At 32.5% G+C, this 19,020-nt stretch overlaps 3 protein-coding genes across 3 annotated transcripts; 2 read left to right on the top strand and 1 right to left on the bottom strand.

Moving 5' to 3' along the window:
• The first annotated feature begins 40 nt into the window (after positions 1-40).
• On the top strand, positions 41-12,938 carry LOC123715295 (S-phase kinase-associated protein 2). Its single transcript, XM_045670252.1, has 13 exons — positions 41-179; positions 354-423; positions 748-822; positions 1,202-1,355; positions 2,116-2,262; positions 2,877-3,033; positions 5,901-6,030; positions 6,141-6,312; positions 7,126-7,216; positions 7,981-8,105; positions 9,169-9,328; positions 10,160-10,279; positions 11,279-12,938. The coding sequence occupies exons 1-13, from the start codon at positions 112-114 to the stop codon at positions 11,343-11,345; spliced, it is 1,536 nt and encodes a 511-aa protein (XP_045526208.1). The 5' UTR covers positions 41-111; the 3' UTR covers positions 11,346-12,938.
• A 495-nt stretch (positions 12,939-13,433) lies between these two features.
• LOC123715296 (partner of xrn-2 protein 1-like) lies at positions 13,434-15,110 on the bottom strand. Its single transcript, XM_045670254.1, has 3 exons — positions 15,035-15,110; positions 14,402-14,576; positions 13,434-14,154 (listed from the first exon to the last, which is right to left on the bottom strand). Exons 1-3 carry the CDS (start codon positions 15,057-15,059, stop codon positions 14,004-14,006), a joined length of 351 nt encoding a protein of 116 aa, XP_045526210.1. The 5' UTR covers positions 15,060-15,110; the 3' UTR covers positions 13,434-14,003.
• A 174-nt stretch (positions 15,111-15,284) lies between these two features.
• On the top strand, positions 15,285-17,525 carry LOC123715694. The gene has a single exon (XM_045670919.1). The coding sequence runs from the start codon at positions 15,521-15,523 to the stop codon at positions 17,267-17,269; it is 1,749 nt and encodes a 582-aa protein (XP_045526875.1). The 5' UTR covers positions 15,285-15,520; the 3' UTR covers positions 17,270-17,525.
• The last annotated feature ends 1,495 nt before the right edge of the window (positions 17,526-19,020 follow it).

Consider the following 19,020-nt stretch of genomic DNA (forward strand, 5'->3'; position numbering starts at 1 on the left):
TGTACTTTCTTCTTCAGCAAATTCTGTCAATTTTCGTGAGTTTTTATAACTGCTGCCGAGTGCAAGTTTTATGACTTTTATATTGAGTTTATTAGTTATTAAGATATTATAATGAATGCCAGTGCTGTTGATGAAGATTGCCAAACATTATCTCCTACTCAAGAAATTCTTAGCCCACGGTATAGTTACATTTTGCAATGAACTTCATAAAAAACAATTCTTGCTCTTCTCATATGTTTCTGACAGCTGATTAGGGCGCCAAAGTTGAAAGGCGCGAATTAAGCATAACGTGTCATTATTTCAGTTTTTACCTTATATCCCTTTGATTTTAAAGAAAATGTGTGTGCTTTTAGGAAACGAATGCGTTTAGAAAACTCTGCGCGTAAGAGCTGGAGCCTGATGGACCGTAGGACGGATACAGAAGTAAGTATTTCTATAGATTCCCGCTTTTTCCGCCCTTGCCATTTTTGGTTATAATATCTACTTACTTGTAATAAAAATAGATAATATACGCATTTCAACCCTTCATACTAAGAGTATACCATCACCTGGACTCGTAATTCATTTTGTATGTCTAATGTTACATGTCTTACTCCAATAACTATCTTAGTTTAATCTTAGGGTGTACTGCTTGACTGTAGTATTAAAGAGGGGATGTAAATATATGTGCGTGTTTGCATATCTAATGCTGACAACATTTAGCATTAATTTTGGATCAAGGTTAATAATGTTGTGGAGTGTTTTCAGGTTTTGCAAGAAATGGGTGTCAGTTTATTAGAACAAGATGATAGTGAAATACAATGTGAAACTATTAATACTAATGTAAGTTGTAACATACAGTTAAGGTAGATATTAACTCATTTAATAAGTGTAAATATATAAAGTCTACTTAACATATTAATAATTTATTTTATTAATTAAGTCATAGTAAGTAGTATTCTTTGGTTAACATAGCTTATACATATTGAAAGAAAACATCTTTTTAACTAGATCAAAGCTATTTGTATTATTATAAACTAAAGCATGCGAAACATTGGAAAAATTTAAAATTATGTAAATAATTATAAGTTTATAAAAATACAAATAGCTTTAATCCGGTTAAAAATTTGTTTTCTTTCATAGTAAGAAGTATCACAATTACTTAATGATTTGAATGGTTCAACTATTATTTTTCATATACTAATGTTGTTTTTTTTTTCAGACTAAGAGTCTAAAGAGAAAACATGACATAGAGAATGTAAATCCAAATGTAAACTATGTGGCATCACCAAAGAGTTGTAATACTAAATATGCTAAGACAAAGCCTAGTCCCTGCCCCGGTACTTCAAAAATTAGCCCAAGGAGTTGTGAGAAAGGTAAACATTCTATGCAAAGATTGCACATCTTTGTTCACTTAATTTCTTTTACTATTCATGTAGATAAAAATGACCAAGAGGTCTATGTTATCTCACAGTATTCTAGCATTTGCAAGTCTTCAATCTTTGCTTATAAATGATAGACAACATTTGCTAAACTAACATAGGTCCTTGTCAATGACCTTAATTGTTATGTTAGCTTTTAAGTTTGGGTTTCTTATGGTCTTAAGACTCTATTATTATTAATTAAGTAGGCACAATAACAGGCAGAATAAAATTTTATATATTATAAATGTGTGTGGGGATTGACAAACATTAATTAACATTTGATTAAAGCTTCTTTAACAGACCTACAAATTTTTCACTTTATCTTTTAAGTTCTTTTCAGCTCTCTGAAAGTGAGATATAAAGCCTGTTTCCGTTTAAGAGGTTTTATGTAATAATTAAAATTATTATATGATAATCATTGTCTATTCTATTCGTTGACAACATCTTCAACATTATTATCATTGCTAATATATATCCTTGCGCTTCATGCTTGCTGCACAGTGATTTTATATTTAAATCCAATTTGGGTAGCTACAGTCACAAGTCTTTCTTATTTATATCCATCTGATTTCAATTGCCCCCTTAACAATCAAGTTGCCCCCTTGAGGGGGGAAGCACTGCTCTGGAGGGCGTATAAAACATGTCTACGCGTGTTAGACTAACCGCTCCAACCTTTCATATTGTAGTCCATATACATGTACGATTTTTTTAGCTCCTCTCCAAGAGATCCTAGAAACATCATTCACAGATGAATATCTGATTGAAGAAGAGACCCCATTAAATCAAATAGGAGCAGACTGCTATACTAAAGGAGGATACAGTGTAACCAGTACTGGAGGAAGAAAGCTTAACACTACATGTGAGTGGCAGAATGTTCTAGGTTTTGTTAAGTTAGAGCCGTGTTGGTGTAGTGGTTTTGGCCACTCATGCACGAGTTAGTTCGACCGGTTCCAATGGTCTCTCTAAGTGCGTATTAAACACTCGCTCGTACGTGAAGGAAAACATCGTGTGGAAACCGGCATGCTCGTCGGCGTGTGTCAGGCACAGAAGGCTAATCTACTTGTATATTAAGAAATCTGAGGCCCAGACCTAGAAGGTTGTAGCGCCACTGCTTCTTTTTTATTGTACGAGCCAAGGCTTTACATTTTGGACACTCAGGCTTAGTTTTATAAGCGTAGCGATTTCCGAAATCGTCGAGTAACGCCCCGAGAGTATAGCCAGACGTAGGGACTGTCTTTGACTGTGAAATTGCATTCATTCTTTACATAGATTAACATTTCATTATTTCGCTCATATTCTATTGTTATACGCGAGTGGTTAATATAGACTCAAAAAAAATCTTCTTTTATTTAAAGCACACTCAGGAACCATACAATAATTTTATATTCAGTTAATATTTGTGATAAGTTTATCTTTGAATAAATCTAAAAACTCTTTGGCGTCTGAATTGTGAATATTTCTCTGTTATTTTAGTAATAGGTGTTGAAGAAGAAGCGATAATATCCCGTCGATCACGAGGGGAGCCCCAAGGAGAAGATTCCTTTCGTTCCTTATCAGATGAAGTCATACTTAGTGTTTTCAAATGGCTTCCCAAGAGGACACTCGCTCACTGTATGATGGTTTGCAAACGGTAAGCATAGTATATATTATGTTATACGAGTTCTATGATTGATTTAAATAAATATAAAATATACAGTTCGGTAGTTTTTAAATTACATACGTGTTTATTAAGAAACAAAGATACATAACTTTAGTAGAAAGAAAAAAATATTTGATGTATAGAACAGTTTAGAATATATTAATTCTATCGATTGCCCCGGGAAACAAAGTCATAAAGGCAAAATGTTATGGTAATTTTACGAGGATACTACACAAATAAATCAATTAAAAGCATTATTTTTTTCTATTTGAGATTTAAAGTAAATAGTAAAGAAATAAGTAAATGTACATTACAGTAATTTATCTAATTAGACTGAAGAGCAAACGATTGTTTCACTATTTAAACAAAATAATTAATTACGGACACAGTAAGCGTAACGACGCACATTTTGTGACGTGACGGATGTTTACGTAATATGTTATCGCGGTAAAATTATGACGTTTGTGTAACATATATATAATATTATCACTCTTTTTTGTTTTTAAACTGTCGTATTAACTTTTATAATTATAATTAAAAAAATAGCCTTTATTGGAGTACACATAGTTACACTAAGTTCATGTCAGATATGTTTTTACTAGTACTCGACCTCCGACGGAGTGAAGGCCTCCTCCAAATTCTTTCATTTGTCCAATTCCTTGCGACTATTTTCCAATTTTTTCCCGCTAACATTTTTATTTCGTCATCCCAATTTTTTGGTGGGCATCCTCTGGGCATCTTAGTTCTTCCCACTGGCCCATTCCAATTAAGGGTCTTTTTGACCCATCTGCCATCATTTCCATTTTACCTTTTTTGTATATATTACAACGTATTTTATTTTTGTACGGCTTCGTATCACAACCTTGTCTTTTAGTTTTAACTGAAGAATCAAGCGCTCCATAGCCCTTTGGTCTACTCCAATCTTATTTATTAACGCCTTATTAATCCACGTCATATGGATGTGACAGACATCGAAGTATGCATGTGTCCATGAGTGTTATTTTTATAGCTAAGCCAACTTTTATAATTATTTGGTAGAATCACAATCTAAACTAAAACTATATGTATGGTTGCTACGCTCTATTTTGGGAAAGTAAAATTAAGTAAAACACCTAACATTGTAAACAAAATAATTTCTGAAAAAAATTTCCTTGTGTCTATAATAAAATAACTTGCAAAAATACCGTTATTCGCCCAAGGAAGTCAAAAATGAGAAGATATTAAAACAGTTGTAATGGTGCTCTCAGTAGAACGGTTGAAATTAGATATTAGTAAAAATCACACATAGGGAGACATAAATAGCAATAATTATATCGAAAAAAGCCAGCTTCTGCATATTAGGCGTTGATATATCGATCATATCAGTTTCCTCGTCATTTAATAAAGGCTACATTCACCTTCAAGAAGCTTAGCGTGCTAAACAAGGCAAGACGGTATTTCGGGCCATCGCTTGAAACTGTTTAAAGCGCAAGTTCAGCCCCACATGGAGTCGTACTGTTCTCACCTCTGGGCTTCCCAGTATCAGTTGCTTCCACTTGACAGTATTTAAGAAAGAGCATCACGACCAATCACTTTCCGTGCGGCTTGATCCCTTGACTTTACGTAGAGATGTGGGGTCTCTCTGCATCTTTTACCGCATTTACCACAGAGAGTTTTCAGAGTGGTAGCCTGGTGGATGACGTGTAACTAAGTTTCATCATTCCACAACTGTTAGCGCATAAGGCAGTGCCGCGTACCACCACAAGTGGAACCAGCTACCCGTTAATATATTTCTGAACAAAACTTCGACTTCGATATAGGGTAGGTTAAGAAAACAGCGTGCCAATTTTTAAAAGGCCGGCTACGCTCCAGCCCTCTGACATTGAGTGTCCATGGGCGTTTGTTGGGTTTAATATCAAATGAGCCATGCCCGTTTACCCCTGTTCTAATAAAAATACGTTGGAACCATAAAGTATTTAAAACTGCACAACAAAATGGCGACCTAATGTTTGTTGTCGTGGGACGACAATGTAACTTATTCTAATATGCAATGTATTTTTGTAAATTATTTTACAAACCCTTACACATATTCACACACCCAAAACCATGCTTTTGTATTATATTGCTAGTATTGGTTACTTTAGTTTGGTCATACTATGTAATCTTTGTATATGTAAGGCTGGGGACCTGTAAACACAGGACTTCTAAAGTCCTATTGTTACTATAGGCACCAGCCTCTCACAAATATAATAACTGCAGCATATAAACGAGTAAAATGCCATATTTATTTATTTCGTTATCCTACATCTCAAATAAATTATATTATATATGACAAAATTATACTAAAGATATAGCCAACGGTCGAATACGTAATATGTACGAAAAAGTTCAATAATTTACGAAAGTAAAGATCTGTGTGTGGTGTGAATGTGGTTGTTCGCGACGAAATGACATTTTTACTATTATATTTAATCTCATATTTATTAGTAATCCAGCTAACATACATATTATAAAAAAACACTTTGACAAAGTACAAAGCCAAAACAGATTACATTAATAAACAATGTATATGAAACAGAAAACATTAGGTACATTAATCAGAAAAAAGGTTACTACAAAGTTAACGATAAAAGGGACTAAAGCTAGACAGGCTACTTCTAATTAATTTGCGATATTTGCTTTAAGATAAGAGTTGTTTGAGGATTTGCTATTTTAAAAGAGTACCGAGAGTTTTTTACGCCGGCTTTTTCTCTCGGCCTACATCCTCTGTCTTCTTTGCCGATGACTAGGGATGTCTACCTTTTCAAAGTTATTGACGTGGAATAAGTGATACTTGTATCTTATGTGCTAAACAAAGGCTGCTTCTCTTCTTATTTCAGGTGGTATAGAGTAGCGTGCGATGAAACACTATGGCAAAGACTGGACCTAGGAAATAAGACGTTATCTAAGAACTCTATCGGCAGGATTTTAAGTCGAAAACCTGTTATTTTAAGACTGTCTAGCTCTGAGGTATTTTATTCATTTTGTCATTCTGTCTAATCCATCAAAATGTACAGACTTGGCTGATACAGTATATAAAATGTTTTCAAGTGGAATATTTAAAAACGCTTATAATTCAGATCGGGACATGGCAACCAGAAACAGTGACCCCATCCCGACTTCAGTATTTGGATCTCAGTATGTGTTCAATTGATTGTGATACACTCGAATGTTTGTTGGAACACTGTCCGGCGTTGCGGAAGCTCAGTGTTGAGAACTTGAGTTTAAGTAGACGGGCCTTGGGTTTAATAGGTGAGTGAAAACATACAATAAAACATATAAAATTGGCATTACGTATGAATTAGAAATTTTTTAATGGTACTTAAGTGTGTAATTGTATTATTTATTTCATATACAAGTAAATAAATAAAATTATGATGATATAGATAGATATAAAGAAATATAAAATATTATAAAACATTTTCATAATTTTTTTAACACGAGTTTATTTGAGTTACCATAGCGAGTGTCTCACCATTGCTGTAATTATTATTTTTTAAACTATGTATATTGTAGAGTATTGTCTTTTGTTAACATAGCTTTTACACATTGAAAGAAAACACTTTTTTACCGGATTGAAGCTATGTATTATTATAAACTTATAATTATTTACGCAATTTTAAATTTTCCGACGTTTCGCTAGCTTTACAGCGTGGTCACGGTGACTGAAGACAAAAGGTGTTGAATGTCAAAAGTATCACAGCTGTAGAGAAAGTTGTATTATCTGTATTAATTTCCCGGAGTTGATATTGATATCGATTCGAGTGCTACATACATAGCTTCAATTTGGTAAAAAAAGTGTTCTTTCAATGTAAATTGTATTCAAAAAGTACTGTTGGTTTAGTGCTTCTTACGACTATTATCGCTGAGGTCATGTGTTCGATCCACGGCTGTGGTTTTTCTATGTGTGCATTTTACACTCGCTCGTACTCTGAAGATAGACATTGTGAGGAAATCGTGAACACCATCTTGTTTATTGAATAAAAGTAATAAAAAAATGCATGCTATCTGTGGTCAAGACCCATTTAGAGTTGATTATTATTTTTTACTATAATATTATTTCAGGTAAATGTAGTTATATGGAAACGTTAAATTTAGCGATGTCTCAAGGAATAGATGAGGCTGGTCTTAGAGATATACTCAAAGGATGTACCAAGTGAGTAAAATACTTGTCTTTGAATGTAAAGTAGAAAAAAAACTGTTTCCCATCGGTGTTTAAAAAAAATGAACGTTTTAGTAGGTACAATAACTTCGATTTTATTGACTAATTTATTTGCACGACGTTGGCATATAGTTGTGCGTTTAAGGAATTACATATTATGACACTATCTCGTCAATATATTCTTGAAGCCTTGTTGTATGTACAAAAAAACATAAAAGATTTTAAATAGAATAAAAATCACCATTTAAAATATATGGTGACTTTCAGTATTATACTCCAAACAGAACTAATTTAAGCATACGACCAACCAGGCTTCAGAAGATAAACCACTCCTTATATGGAAATTGTATTCGTTTTTACAACAAACTCCCAAGCTAATTTAGTGAATTATCACTAAATAAATTTAAAGCTCTCGTTAACCGTAAATTAATAAAGCCATTTATAAATTTGACGAATATTTAAATGATTCTAATACTTGGGATAGATTTGCTCCAGTTTAAACAATTTGTATGACTCAAAACTTAGCGATTAAAAAGAGTGGCGGAGAGTTTCTTGTCCGCTCTACGCCCTTGACTTGCGAACTGGCAGTAAATGTACATTTAACATCAATTTAACATCTTTTCTGACGTTCATAAGTGTACTTAGTTATCTGTATGAATAAAGGTATTTTCAGTTCGAGTTATAATTAATATAATTTTCGACACATACATAGAATATATATTTTAGATACGTTTATAAGAAACATACTTTTGTTTTAGTTTACAATCGCTGAACATATCGTGGTGTAATTTAGCAGAGAGTACTCTCCAGGAACTGGTTGAGACGCTCCCGCAGAAGTTGCTGAGGCTGAATATCAGCGGTGCTAGGAAAATGACTGATGAAAGTATGTACTTGATAGTATAAGCAAAACTTTATTTATTTATTATTATTATATGAACTAACATATAGTACAGATACCGGCAAACATCTTGAACAAATTGCCTTGCCTGCGCAGGGCGAGTGACGTGTCGATCGCGTGATTGGTAAATCAGTTGACGTTTGTGTCCCGCGCTGTGTACGATGCGCAAACTTTTCCCCACTCCCTTGTAATTGTTAATGCTCAAGAAGTTTGTCGGGTATAATTTTGAAAATATTAACCATGGTTTAAAATTAATTGGTTAATTACCAATAACGATAAACCTCAAAAGGCTAGAAATATGCTCCCACTCCTCTGCAATGCCTCTTTTTAGCTCGCTGGTGCATTATGGAGCAGGTTGCAGTGATCTTACTCGTTTGTTTAAAACATCCCAGTTATCCTCAATTGGATTGAAGTCAAGACCTCTTCTCTTCTTTAAGAGGAGTAGAAGCTAGCTTGTAGATTGTTAGGAAGGGACTTTTGGCTGCCAATGTCAGGAGTTAACGCCCGGCCCATGGCTTCTTTTTGGAAACATTACAGCTAATTTAAAAGCAGTCCGAAACTCCACGTAGCAGAGTTTCAGACACAAGGGGACACAGCCTTGTATGACCCCAGCGTTCACAGGTTTAACCTTGATGCTCCGATCGGCCAGAAAGCTGGAGATCCAGTCGCATAAAATCTTGCTTCGAGAGAAGCGCTTTATGCCACACCAGATCGAAGGCTTTCTCCAAACTAACCGCTAGCGTTTTCCCCTTGGACTCAATTGCCTCTGCCCATCTATGTGTAAGATATATAAGAAGGTCACCAGCTGAACGACCACGACGAAAGATGTAGTGGTGGCCCTCTAGATACCTGAGCTGGCCATTAATAATGGTTTCCATTATTTTGAAGTACATTTAACCTCCTTGGGTTAAAGCTGTTGGTCGATAGTTGGATAGTTGTCCTCTCTTGGTTTATTTTATAGACCTTCATTATCAGCCATCAATTCCCGGAACTCTATTATATTAGATACTCATCATCTCTCTCACTCATCACTCACTTCTCTTTTCAGTGGTATCAGCTTTAGTGACGCGATGTCCCCGTCTTCTCGAATTGGATCTGTCGGATTGTTCTTCACTGGGAAAGGACGCGCTGACCGCACTGCTTCCGCTGTCGAGACTCGAGCATTTAGCACTAAGCCGATGTTACTTATTACCACCGCATGCGCTTACGTGAGTATCAGCTTTAAAAGTATAAAAATACGACCAGAAATGTATGTATCTGTTTAGTGATAAGTTTTCTAAATGCAAATGTGTGGCTCATGTCATTGACTGTAAGGCATGGGGCCGTTCAAGCACTATAGGGGGGGGGGGGGGGGGGTTGTCCTTTGATTTTCTCATTTGGTGTTTACGTCAACAGTAATTTTATTCACATATTACCAACACATTGTCTATGCTTGTAAACTAAATGCATTTTCGAGGATTCCTACATAAAAATTAATACCTTTATGTGCTATTATTTTTGAGAGCTTTGCTTACTTTTGCTGACAAGAGGGGGAGATGCAGTAAATCTGCTTACGTAATACTTGAACAGTCCCCATGTCCTTTCTACTTCACAGTACGAGCGAATGTTAAATAAGGGATGTCCATTTCTATGGTCGTGTCCGCATTTTATATCGACTGCATCGATTATATTGCTTTTTCATGTATCTTTTTGTGGTTTTAATAAATAAAAATATTGGGTTGCATCCGATACATCGGGATCGACGATATTTTAAATGCCGATACGATCCTGTTGATCCAGTCCAAATTGAATAAAGCACAGAAGTACAAAAATCTTAGCAAATTATTAACAGTTATTTATTTTAATTATTACTCTTAATTAACTAAACCTTTAATTTTATTCAGCGTTTGTGAATATTTATAAAAACATTAACCAATCTTGATATATTTTACTTTAATTCACTAAGCATTGGTATCGATATCAGCGATATTTCTATAAGAGTATCAGTATCAGAACAATGCTGCTTGAAAAGTACTTTAATATGTTAATTGTATTTACAGTAAGCTGAGTAGTATGTCATCCCTTCAGTATTTGGAGGTATGGGGGATGTTACCTTCGACATCTCTTAACGTGCTCAAAACCACTCTACCAGCTATACAAGTTAACAAATTCATGTTCAGGTAAGTCTTTATGGCAGGAGGGCAAATGACCACGCGGCTCACTTTAAATAAAGTTATAACCGCCGCCCATGGACACCTTCAAGGTCGGTGGCTAGGCGGTATGTTGCCAACCCTTTACGGTACGGCCTTTTCTTAAAACCCTAAGTCGTGTCGGTTCGGAAATACCTATGTTAATAAAAATAGAATTTTTATTAATTTTCTTGTGAAATCAGTCGTTCAATCAGATATTTGTCATGGCCTAGCTCTACTATGTATATATATATTTATTTTTCATATAACGTATATAATATTGTACGAAAAATACGTCAATTAACTTCAAATCAAGAAGAGAAAAATCAAGCAGAGCCCCGGTAGAGATACAAAGTGTATCTTCTAATAGAAAACCACGCGATCCCAAAACTTCAGTGCCATAGAGTTTAAAAGAACTATCGAACTAGTCAGAAATGCCTCTTCTACAGCATTTACCATGGAGTGTTCAGAAGAGTTGTTCGGTCTAATACTTGCTGCTGAGTTTCATTATCGGACGTCAAGGCAAAATACCATCCGTATCACCTCGACATCCGTCGTTCCACAACTGAGCGTTTTCTAAGGCAGTTTTTGCCACGCACCACCACTATGTGGAACCAGCTGCCCACTGCAGTATTTCTGAACCAATTCGACTTAGGGTCCTTCAAGAAAAAAGCGTTCTAATTCATGAAAGGCCGGCGACGCACTTGCAAGCCTTCTGGCAATGCGAGTGACCATGGGCGGCGGTATCACTTAACATTGGGTTTGCCTCCTATTATATTAAAAAAGATGCCTATATCACTATTGAAAGTTCAATAGTACAAGGCTTATCACTGACTGTGCTCTAAAGGCCTAAAACATGGGCTTTTGCCACTTCCTTTTACTCCTTGGTAAAAGTAATTGTAGAAATACAGGGGAATAAAAAATCTAACACTGGATAGAATTATTTATAAAATTAAATTATGAAATTTACATTTTAAAATTAATTTTCAGCGCAATAGCACGACCCACAATTGGTACGAAACGTACATCTATATGGGGACTTCGTACGAGAGACTGAAATACCTAACCAAATTAATAATGTATACTGTAGAAATGTTAATGTTTCAAACCCCCTTACAGAGTAGCCAGGCAGGTAAAAACTTTTCTACAATGGGGCCGTTCAAGTATTACGTAAGCAGATTTAACCTTCCCCTCCCCTCCTCTCCTCTTGTCACCAAAAGTAAGCAAAGCTCTCTTGCAGGAATCCTCGAGAATGCATTTCGTTTTCAAACATAGACAATGTGTAAAAATATAAATAATAATTACTGTTGACGTAATAAGAAATCAAAGAACCTTCCCCCTAAATGTGTGCTTCCGTAATATTTGAACGGCCCCAATGTAATAGTTTAATTTGTTAAAGATTCACATCTTTATGACAGGGTAACAAACCAAACATTTATATCCGTTTCATATGTTTGCCAATCTTTAAAAACTAACAGATTGTAAATTTTATAAATATTTATTGATTTCTCATTTAGATAGTATTGAGGGAAAGCTAAAATTCATAGACAAATTATTTGTCATATTTTGGTATGAGACTTCGGAGCTTTTTGATAATATTTATTTTAAATGAAAGCGCTGCAGAAAGTCAGTCAAAATAACGATTTATAAAAACACTAATTACTCTTATTATATATTAAGTACTGATCTTTCTCATGAAGAGACAAAGATTTATAAAAAAGATGGTTTGTCTCTGGATCTTAGCCTAAGAACGGAATCGTACGAGAGACTCGGAAGGTGAGTGTAAGACAGAGAAAGGTATATTTTATCAATTGTATCGTTCCTATATTGCGGACTGTATTATTTTGGGATGGTCTGAACATTGTATATTCAAAGATTTATATAATAGGTATTTTAAGTATATTTATAAGAAATGGTTTTGGGTAGGTCCACAGATAACACAGCACTGCCATGTCAAACTATGAATTTGACAAATCAACTCAATGTTATTTTAAGCTTAAAAATAAAGTATTTACGAATGTAATGAGATTTTTTTATAAACTTCGGGTATTTATTAAGTTATGGGTTATTTGACGTTTTTACGACTTTCACGTAGAACATTCTAAACTGAACATTGACAGAATCCAATCCTTTATTAAAAAGATCATGAATATTATAAAGGATGGAATCGGTTTATACAGGACGTAATCTACGGAATGTTGTTAATAAGTTGCACCTTGGCAAATTCGAGTTTCGAGCAGCTCATGACCCCATCTAACCCCTAGTTTTTGATTCACGACTTTTTGGCCAGCCTGTATATTAAGTCATATTTGGTACCATATTTCATATATTTTTTGTTATTATTAAACACATTGTGCCTTTTCTTTAATTATTAATTTAAAATGAAATATCTATTAATATAAAAAATGAGTGTGTATGCTTTAAGGCGAAGCTAAAGAACCAAAATGATTTCATAAAAAGCATAGGTAACTTATTGCTCAAACACTGATAGATTAAACTAATAATATTTGAAATAAATAAAATAAGTTCACTGAAGTTATTTTTCCCTGGACATGGAACTTGGGCCCTCCAAGTTATCACCTTTGTAGTTGCTATAAAATGCAGAATTCACACTACAAATTATACTGTTTTAGTAGATTTTTTTGAGTTAGTTTTGTTTAAAATAACAATTATTAATATTTCAAGTATTGTAAATTACATATCCTTCACTAAAAATATATTAATTGGCATAACTAAATAAAAAAATTACCTTGGTTGGACTATAATATTGTAATTACTCAAAAGATACTTCAAATTACTAGATAGATTTGAAAAAAAAAGTGTTAAGATCTACTTTGGAATCAACACCAGCTCAATATGGAAGATGTGAGATATGGTGGGAGTTAGGATTGTACAACCAGAATGTTGCATTTATCAATAATATTTTCATGTTTATATGTTGTTTGTAATTTTGTTTTAGGCTCTATTCATTAATTTAAAAAACTATATACCATAATAGCTTGAAATAAATAGATAGTAGAATATAAAGTAGATAATTAATAAAAATAATTTATTCACTGATGTATCTATCAGCTCTTTACAAAACTTTACTATAGAATTGTCTTAATATTAAGTTTTTGTATAAATTAATCAAATAAAGAGTTCATGATGTTGCATTTTCTTTTATTCTTATTACCATGACACTCAGTCCCAGTACTTCTGCAAATGGAGCTTGAAATATTAAACCAAACAAAGTGTATAAGCCAATATTGAAGGTCATCTACTAGTACAGAGTTTAAATAAATAAAGATTTTAATGTACAAAACATTTTACTAAATATAATATGCCGAACTATCAGAGTTACCCTTTAAGTATACAATATTTAAGACCGTTAATAAAGCACTATGTTGTCTTACCTTTATAAAACATAGTGAATGTATAATACCTTTAATATTTAAAACTAAAATATATCATCTTAGTTGGTGTAGCTTTGCATTCATAGATAATACTAAGAAAATGATAAAAGTATAAAATAAGTGTTATGCAGTATAGTATTAACAATTAACCCTTTGATGACTAAACCACACAACCTTAGACAGAAAAGATTTTATCATAATAATAGCTATATATTTTAGAAAACAAGAAACAAAAGAATGAAATTTTTAGTCTGGAGAAAAAAAACTGTTATTACAAATTACTAATTTTACAATCCTAGAATCTTATTCGATCATTAAATTTATTGTTTAAATGTCCGTTTCGCCTTTTGTTCTGCTGCATCACTTGCCTCCACAAAGGTTCGTTTGAGTTTGTTTTTCCTACTCTCCTTGTACTTAGCTGATACTTTCTCTGCTAATTTTGCAATTCGCTTCATTGTTTCTACTGGGTATCTACAACATGCAAAACTAATAAATCTACAGGTATTAATCAAAATTATATAAAGTGTGGATGCAAATCTATAAATCATATGTTTATTAAGTTTCAAGATATCTGCTATTTATAAGGTTCTGTAACTGTTCTATTTTTCTATTCTATTTCTAAGTACACCAGGACAAATCAGGCTACACAAAGCATTGCAAATTTTTCTTTAATGTTCTAAAAATAGTTATATGGATATGCCAAAATCATATCACGCACCTGCACCCTAGGAACTCAATATTTGTATACAATTGTGCTAGAGTCACCAATTCATCCTCATCAAAATTGTCCTTGTGTTCCAGCATAAAGCTCCGACGTACCTGCCACTGTTCATCTGATTCATGCTCACTGCGAAGTGAGTCAATATCAATAGAAGGTTTCATATTTTCTATAACTGCAAAGATATTTATTATTAATGGATATTTCGTTCTTGCTACAAACCAAATACTATTTAATGTAGCTAATATATAAATAAAGCACAATAAGAAGTGCCCGAGAGACTTGGAGCGAGGTGAAACACGAGGCTCAAGAACGAACGCGATGGAGACTCACTGTGGACACCCTCTGCCCCATCTAGGACATTAAGACAAGACAATACGAAGTAAAATATATTTTTAGAAATAATGTTAAGGTATACCTTGAGACTGCTTTTTTTAACTATAGATATGGAAGTTAATAAAATGTTCACTAATTATTGATAGACAAATAACACACTTCGAGAGAAAATCTTCATAAATATAGTTGAGCAGGCTGTTTTAATTACAGACAAATAGATTACAAACAAAACCAATATTAATATACACCAAGATAAGATCACGTTTATTAACTATTTAGAGGAAATTAGTAAATTACTTTTTGAATATAAATACATAGTCATGGCATAATTTTTATTTGAAAATACTGAACACTAAGTTTTAACTTATCAAATTCACTTATTGAGATGTTAGTATTGACTATTGACATTACAGATGTTAGAACTGTCAATTGTACTAGTGCTGTAGACAAGATATCAACTTTTCGTTCATATTTTATAGTTTTCTTACTCCTACTCTGTGCTTCTATTAAAACTGTCAGTTATTAAAACAATTCAGAACAATGAAAATAAAGTTTTTTTATCTTTCTTGTGGATCAAGAATGGAGTTTGAGGGTAGGGTAAAAAAAATGCTCTAATATCGCGAATTAACTTATCTACTTTATACAGGGAAAAGTTTAGACAATCCGACATCTTCAATATATTCAAATTAAAGAAATTCGACAGTAATTACAGTGATATATGTGAAAAATAAATAGTTGTTTAAAGGCTTAACAGGCTCTCTATCTGCGATTTCGATTTCAACTATGGCGTTCTCAATAAGAAATATTATTTCAAACATATCATACTTTAAAAAGCCAGGAGAGCACGAAGATGCACATAAAAAGAAACGTCGTAACACGTATGTGTTGGAAAAATCAAGTTTTGAACTTTTAGACGCTGATTCAACTTCTATGCAGTATACAAGCTTAGAATTGCCGGAATCTGTGAAAAAGTTTACATCAAAAAAAATCTCCTTGTCCGATACAGATATCCTTAATTTATCTGATGCACCACTTCGTCACAGACGCCGTAAATGCAAAAAACTAAAGTTAGATATAAAAAAAGCAAGCCAATCCATGAACCAGCTTGATTTCAATGTAGAAAACACACCAAAACATGTTCTATTGGAAAGCCTAACATCAGAAACATTCAGTGAAAGGTTTAAGGGTTTTGATTTTAATAAATCATTTGACATCAACAATATATCTGACATTGATTCTTCCATTGAAGAGGAGGAACTTATGTCGGATCATTCTAATAGTACATCAAAATCGCCAGTTAGAATGTGCAGGAAGATGTGCTTAGAACTTCCTTCAAGCGATGAGAGTAGACCTATACCATCAACTTCACCCGAATCATTTGCAGATGTTGAGTTTGATAAAAATGAAGAGCAACGTATGGAGCTTCTACTGAACTACCAAATGAAATTAGAGAAACTTGATTGCTTCTTAAAAAAAATGTTTAACGAGTTCCAGTTTCATATTGAAGTATCAAAAATTTTTCAATCCAAGTCTGTAGTAACAGCTCTGCCAGGAACAGATTTATCCAACATACCAAAAAAGGTTGGAGACATTATGTTGAACAATTTGGATTTGAAAAACATTGATCCATCAGGAAGTTGGAATATAATTATGGAGAAGGAAGATCATCAAGCTAAAACAAAAGTTAAAAAACAGTTGCTTTCTATTAAATCTTCTATAGACAACTTTATCAATAGTTATTTACATAACAACAGAGAAAATAAATATATGATTAAAAAAAGAGAACCACCAATGCGCATTAACCCTAAAAAGAAGCAAAAATATTATGATTTCCCAGATCTAAGGGATGCAATGATAAATTTATTTTCATTTGAAGAAAGTTTAGAAGGCAGTTTTGATGACTCCAAATGTCTTTGTAAATGTCATATCTCCCAAACTGATTCGGGATTAACAATTAAGTCTCCAGAGCACTCAACATCAATTTCATCTTCGATTGGCAACTTTACTCTTGATACATCAAAGTTAACAGCTTACTCTGAATCTCTAGACCAGGTTTTCAGTTATAACAGCTTCCAAGACTCCTTGCATAGTATGTTTCTTCAAAAAGCTACCATTGAACGCATAACATTCTATATACAAGTGCATAGCATTCAATTACATTGTGAATCTAATTTTGAAACAAAAAATATGGTGCTATTCTATTGTCCTTCGTGTAAAACAAACAATGCTGATGAAAACGATCTTCTGAAACATATTTTGAGTCAGTCACACTGTGAAAAAATACATTTTCTTTACAAAACAGCTTATATTAAAAAGTGTGTGTCAGCTGGGAAAGAAATACAGCCTAGTACTGTTTTGAATCCAATGAAAATGTACAGAGATGATAATAAAATTGTCTGTTTTGGTGATGCATTGTATGCTTGTTCATTGTGCTTTGAGAATCTAATTATGGGTGAATCAGTCTTGATGGCTCATTGTTCTGATCCTGAACATGTGGAACGTAAAGATAAGTTACATGAAATAATTAATTAATATTGTAGTAAGGTAAGTTATCCAACTATATAAAGCATTTCATGACATTTGTGTGAAAAATATTGGTTAGTGATTAAACAAACTTATTATTTGTTAAGATTTTATGAAATAAGAAAAGTTGACCACTTACCAAAACCACATTTACGTTTTTTTATAAAACACTATTTTTGTCAGCAATGGGCATCAGTACATTCAGATTACCATCTGTTTGATGGAAATTAATTCATTTTGGTTATTATATGGTATATATTAAAAAAGTTGCCAAAAGTTTTATATTTTTAAAATATTTGTACAACTTATTAAAAGAAATATTACATTTAGTCTTTTTGATAAGTTGTCAAATTATTGTTCTTTTTGTTATCGAATATAATCGCAAAATTTCTGCAAATATAATTGTTATTAGTTTTAGTTGTAAAATTAATAAGATTGCATGTAATAATGATTGACGATATTAACATCTGTAGTATCTTTCAGATCTCTCTTTTGTGACTATTTTTTTCATTTTTTGTTTCTATGCACATGACTAATCCATGATAAATATTTTTATTTTTCCAAACTACATAACTTTGTTGATATTGACCAAAAAGGTGCTTCTGATAAAATGCTTTTATTCTACTTATACAAAATACTGCCCAATTGTTGCCATATGAAGTATGTTCCTATGAAAAAATTAGCCAATTTTCTATACAAAACAAATCAAGATTTAAATACAGGGTTTAACAGTTATATTAGGTAATGTTTATTTTAGGTTTTAATCTAATTTTAAGATCAAAAATATTGTTTACATTAACTTTCAAAATTAAATTGTTATAATTAATAAAATATGCATAGCTAAATTGTTAACCCATTTAATACTGTTTAATAATTTTGAATTTAAGTTCAGCATTTGTAACTTTAGATTAATTTAGTTTTAAGATGTTACTTGTGTTAAATTGTTACAAAATTTGATCTCACTCTCAAATTATTCTGAAAGACTGATTTTTTACTAATTTTTATACAAATTTTACAAAACTATAGAAAATAAGGAAAATTTACATTTTATGGAACATTTTTTTAAGAGAAAATGTGTTATACATTTTCGGATCTTTTATGTCTGGAACATGTCATTCATTAATTTTTAGACTTCAAGACTTTATATTAATGTAAAGTTAAGCTTGTGTAGCTGTAACATATGCATTACTTAGACTAGGAATTATGTTTATAACTTTTTCCTGTTTGGAACTTTAATTTCTCAAAAACTTTTATACTATATTTTTTTTTATATTGTAGCTACATAGTTTTAATAATGTAATTATTAACTTTTGTAGTAGAACAAAAATAAAAAAAAACACAAAAAAAACGCTTAATTTAGGCTTAAGATTTTTATGTAAGTATCTCATGATAAACAGTCTTAATTTTATACAATGATTTACAAACTTATCAAAACTTCATTAAATTGTGATTCTAAATCAAAAGTGTTCATCTAGAAATAAATATATTTTGGTTAAAGACTTGGAAACAAACATACAGCTGTAATTTTTTGTCTATGATGAAATATGGTAAAATTGTCATTGCAGAATTTTATAAAATTTCTTTATGGTCTGGTCTGATTGTTTTTTCTATACTAAAAATTAATACAAACTTTTTATTCTCAAATTTAGGAGACCTTGTCTCCATTTTTAAAACATCTCATTTTTATAAAAGTCTGTAATGAAACAAGCTTTAAATCTATCTGTGATTGTATTTCGGCTAAAACAGGTATTAATAAAAAT

Source organism: Pieris brassicae, chromosome 10 (assembly GCF_905147105.1).
Source record: "Pieris brassicae chromosome 10, ilPieBrab1.1, whole genome shotgun sequence".
Lineage (NCBI taxonomy): Eukaryota > Metazoa > Arthropoda > Insecta > Lepidoptera > Pieridae > Pieris > Pieris brassicae.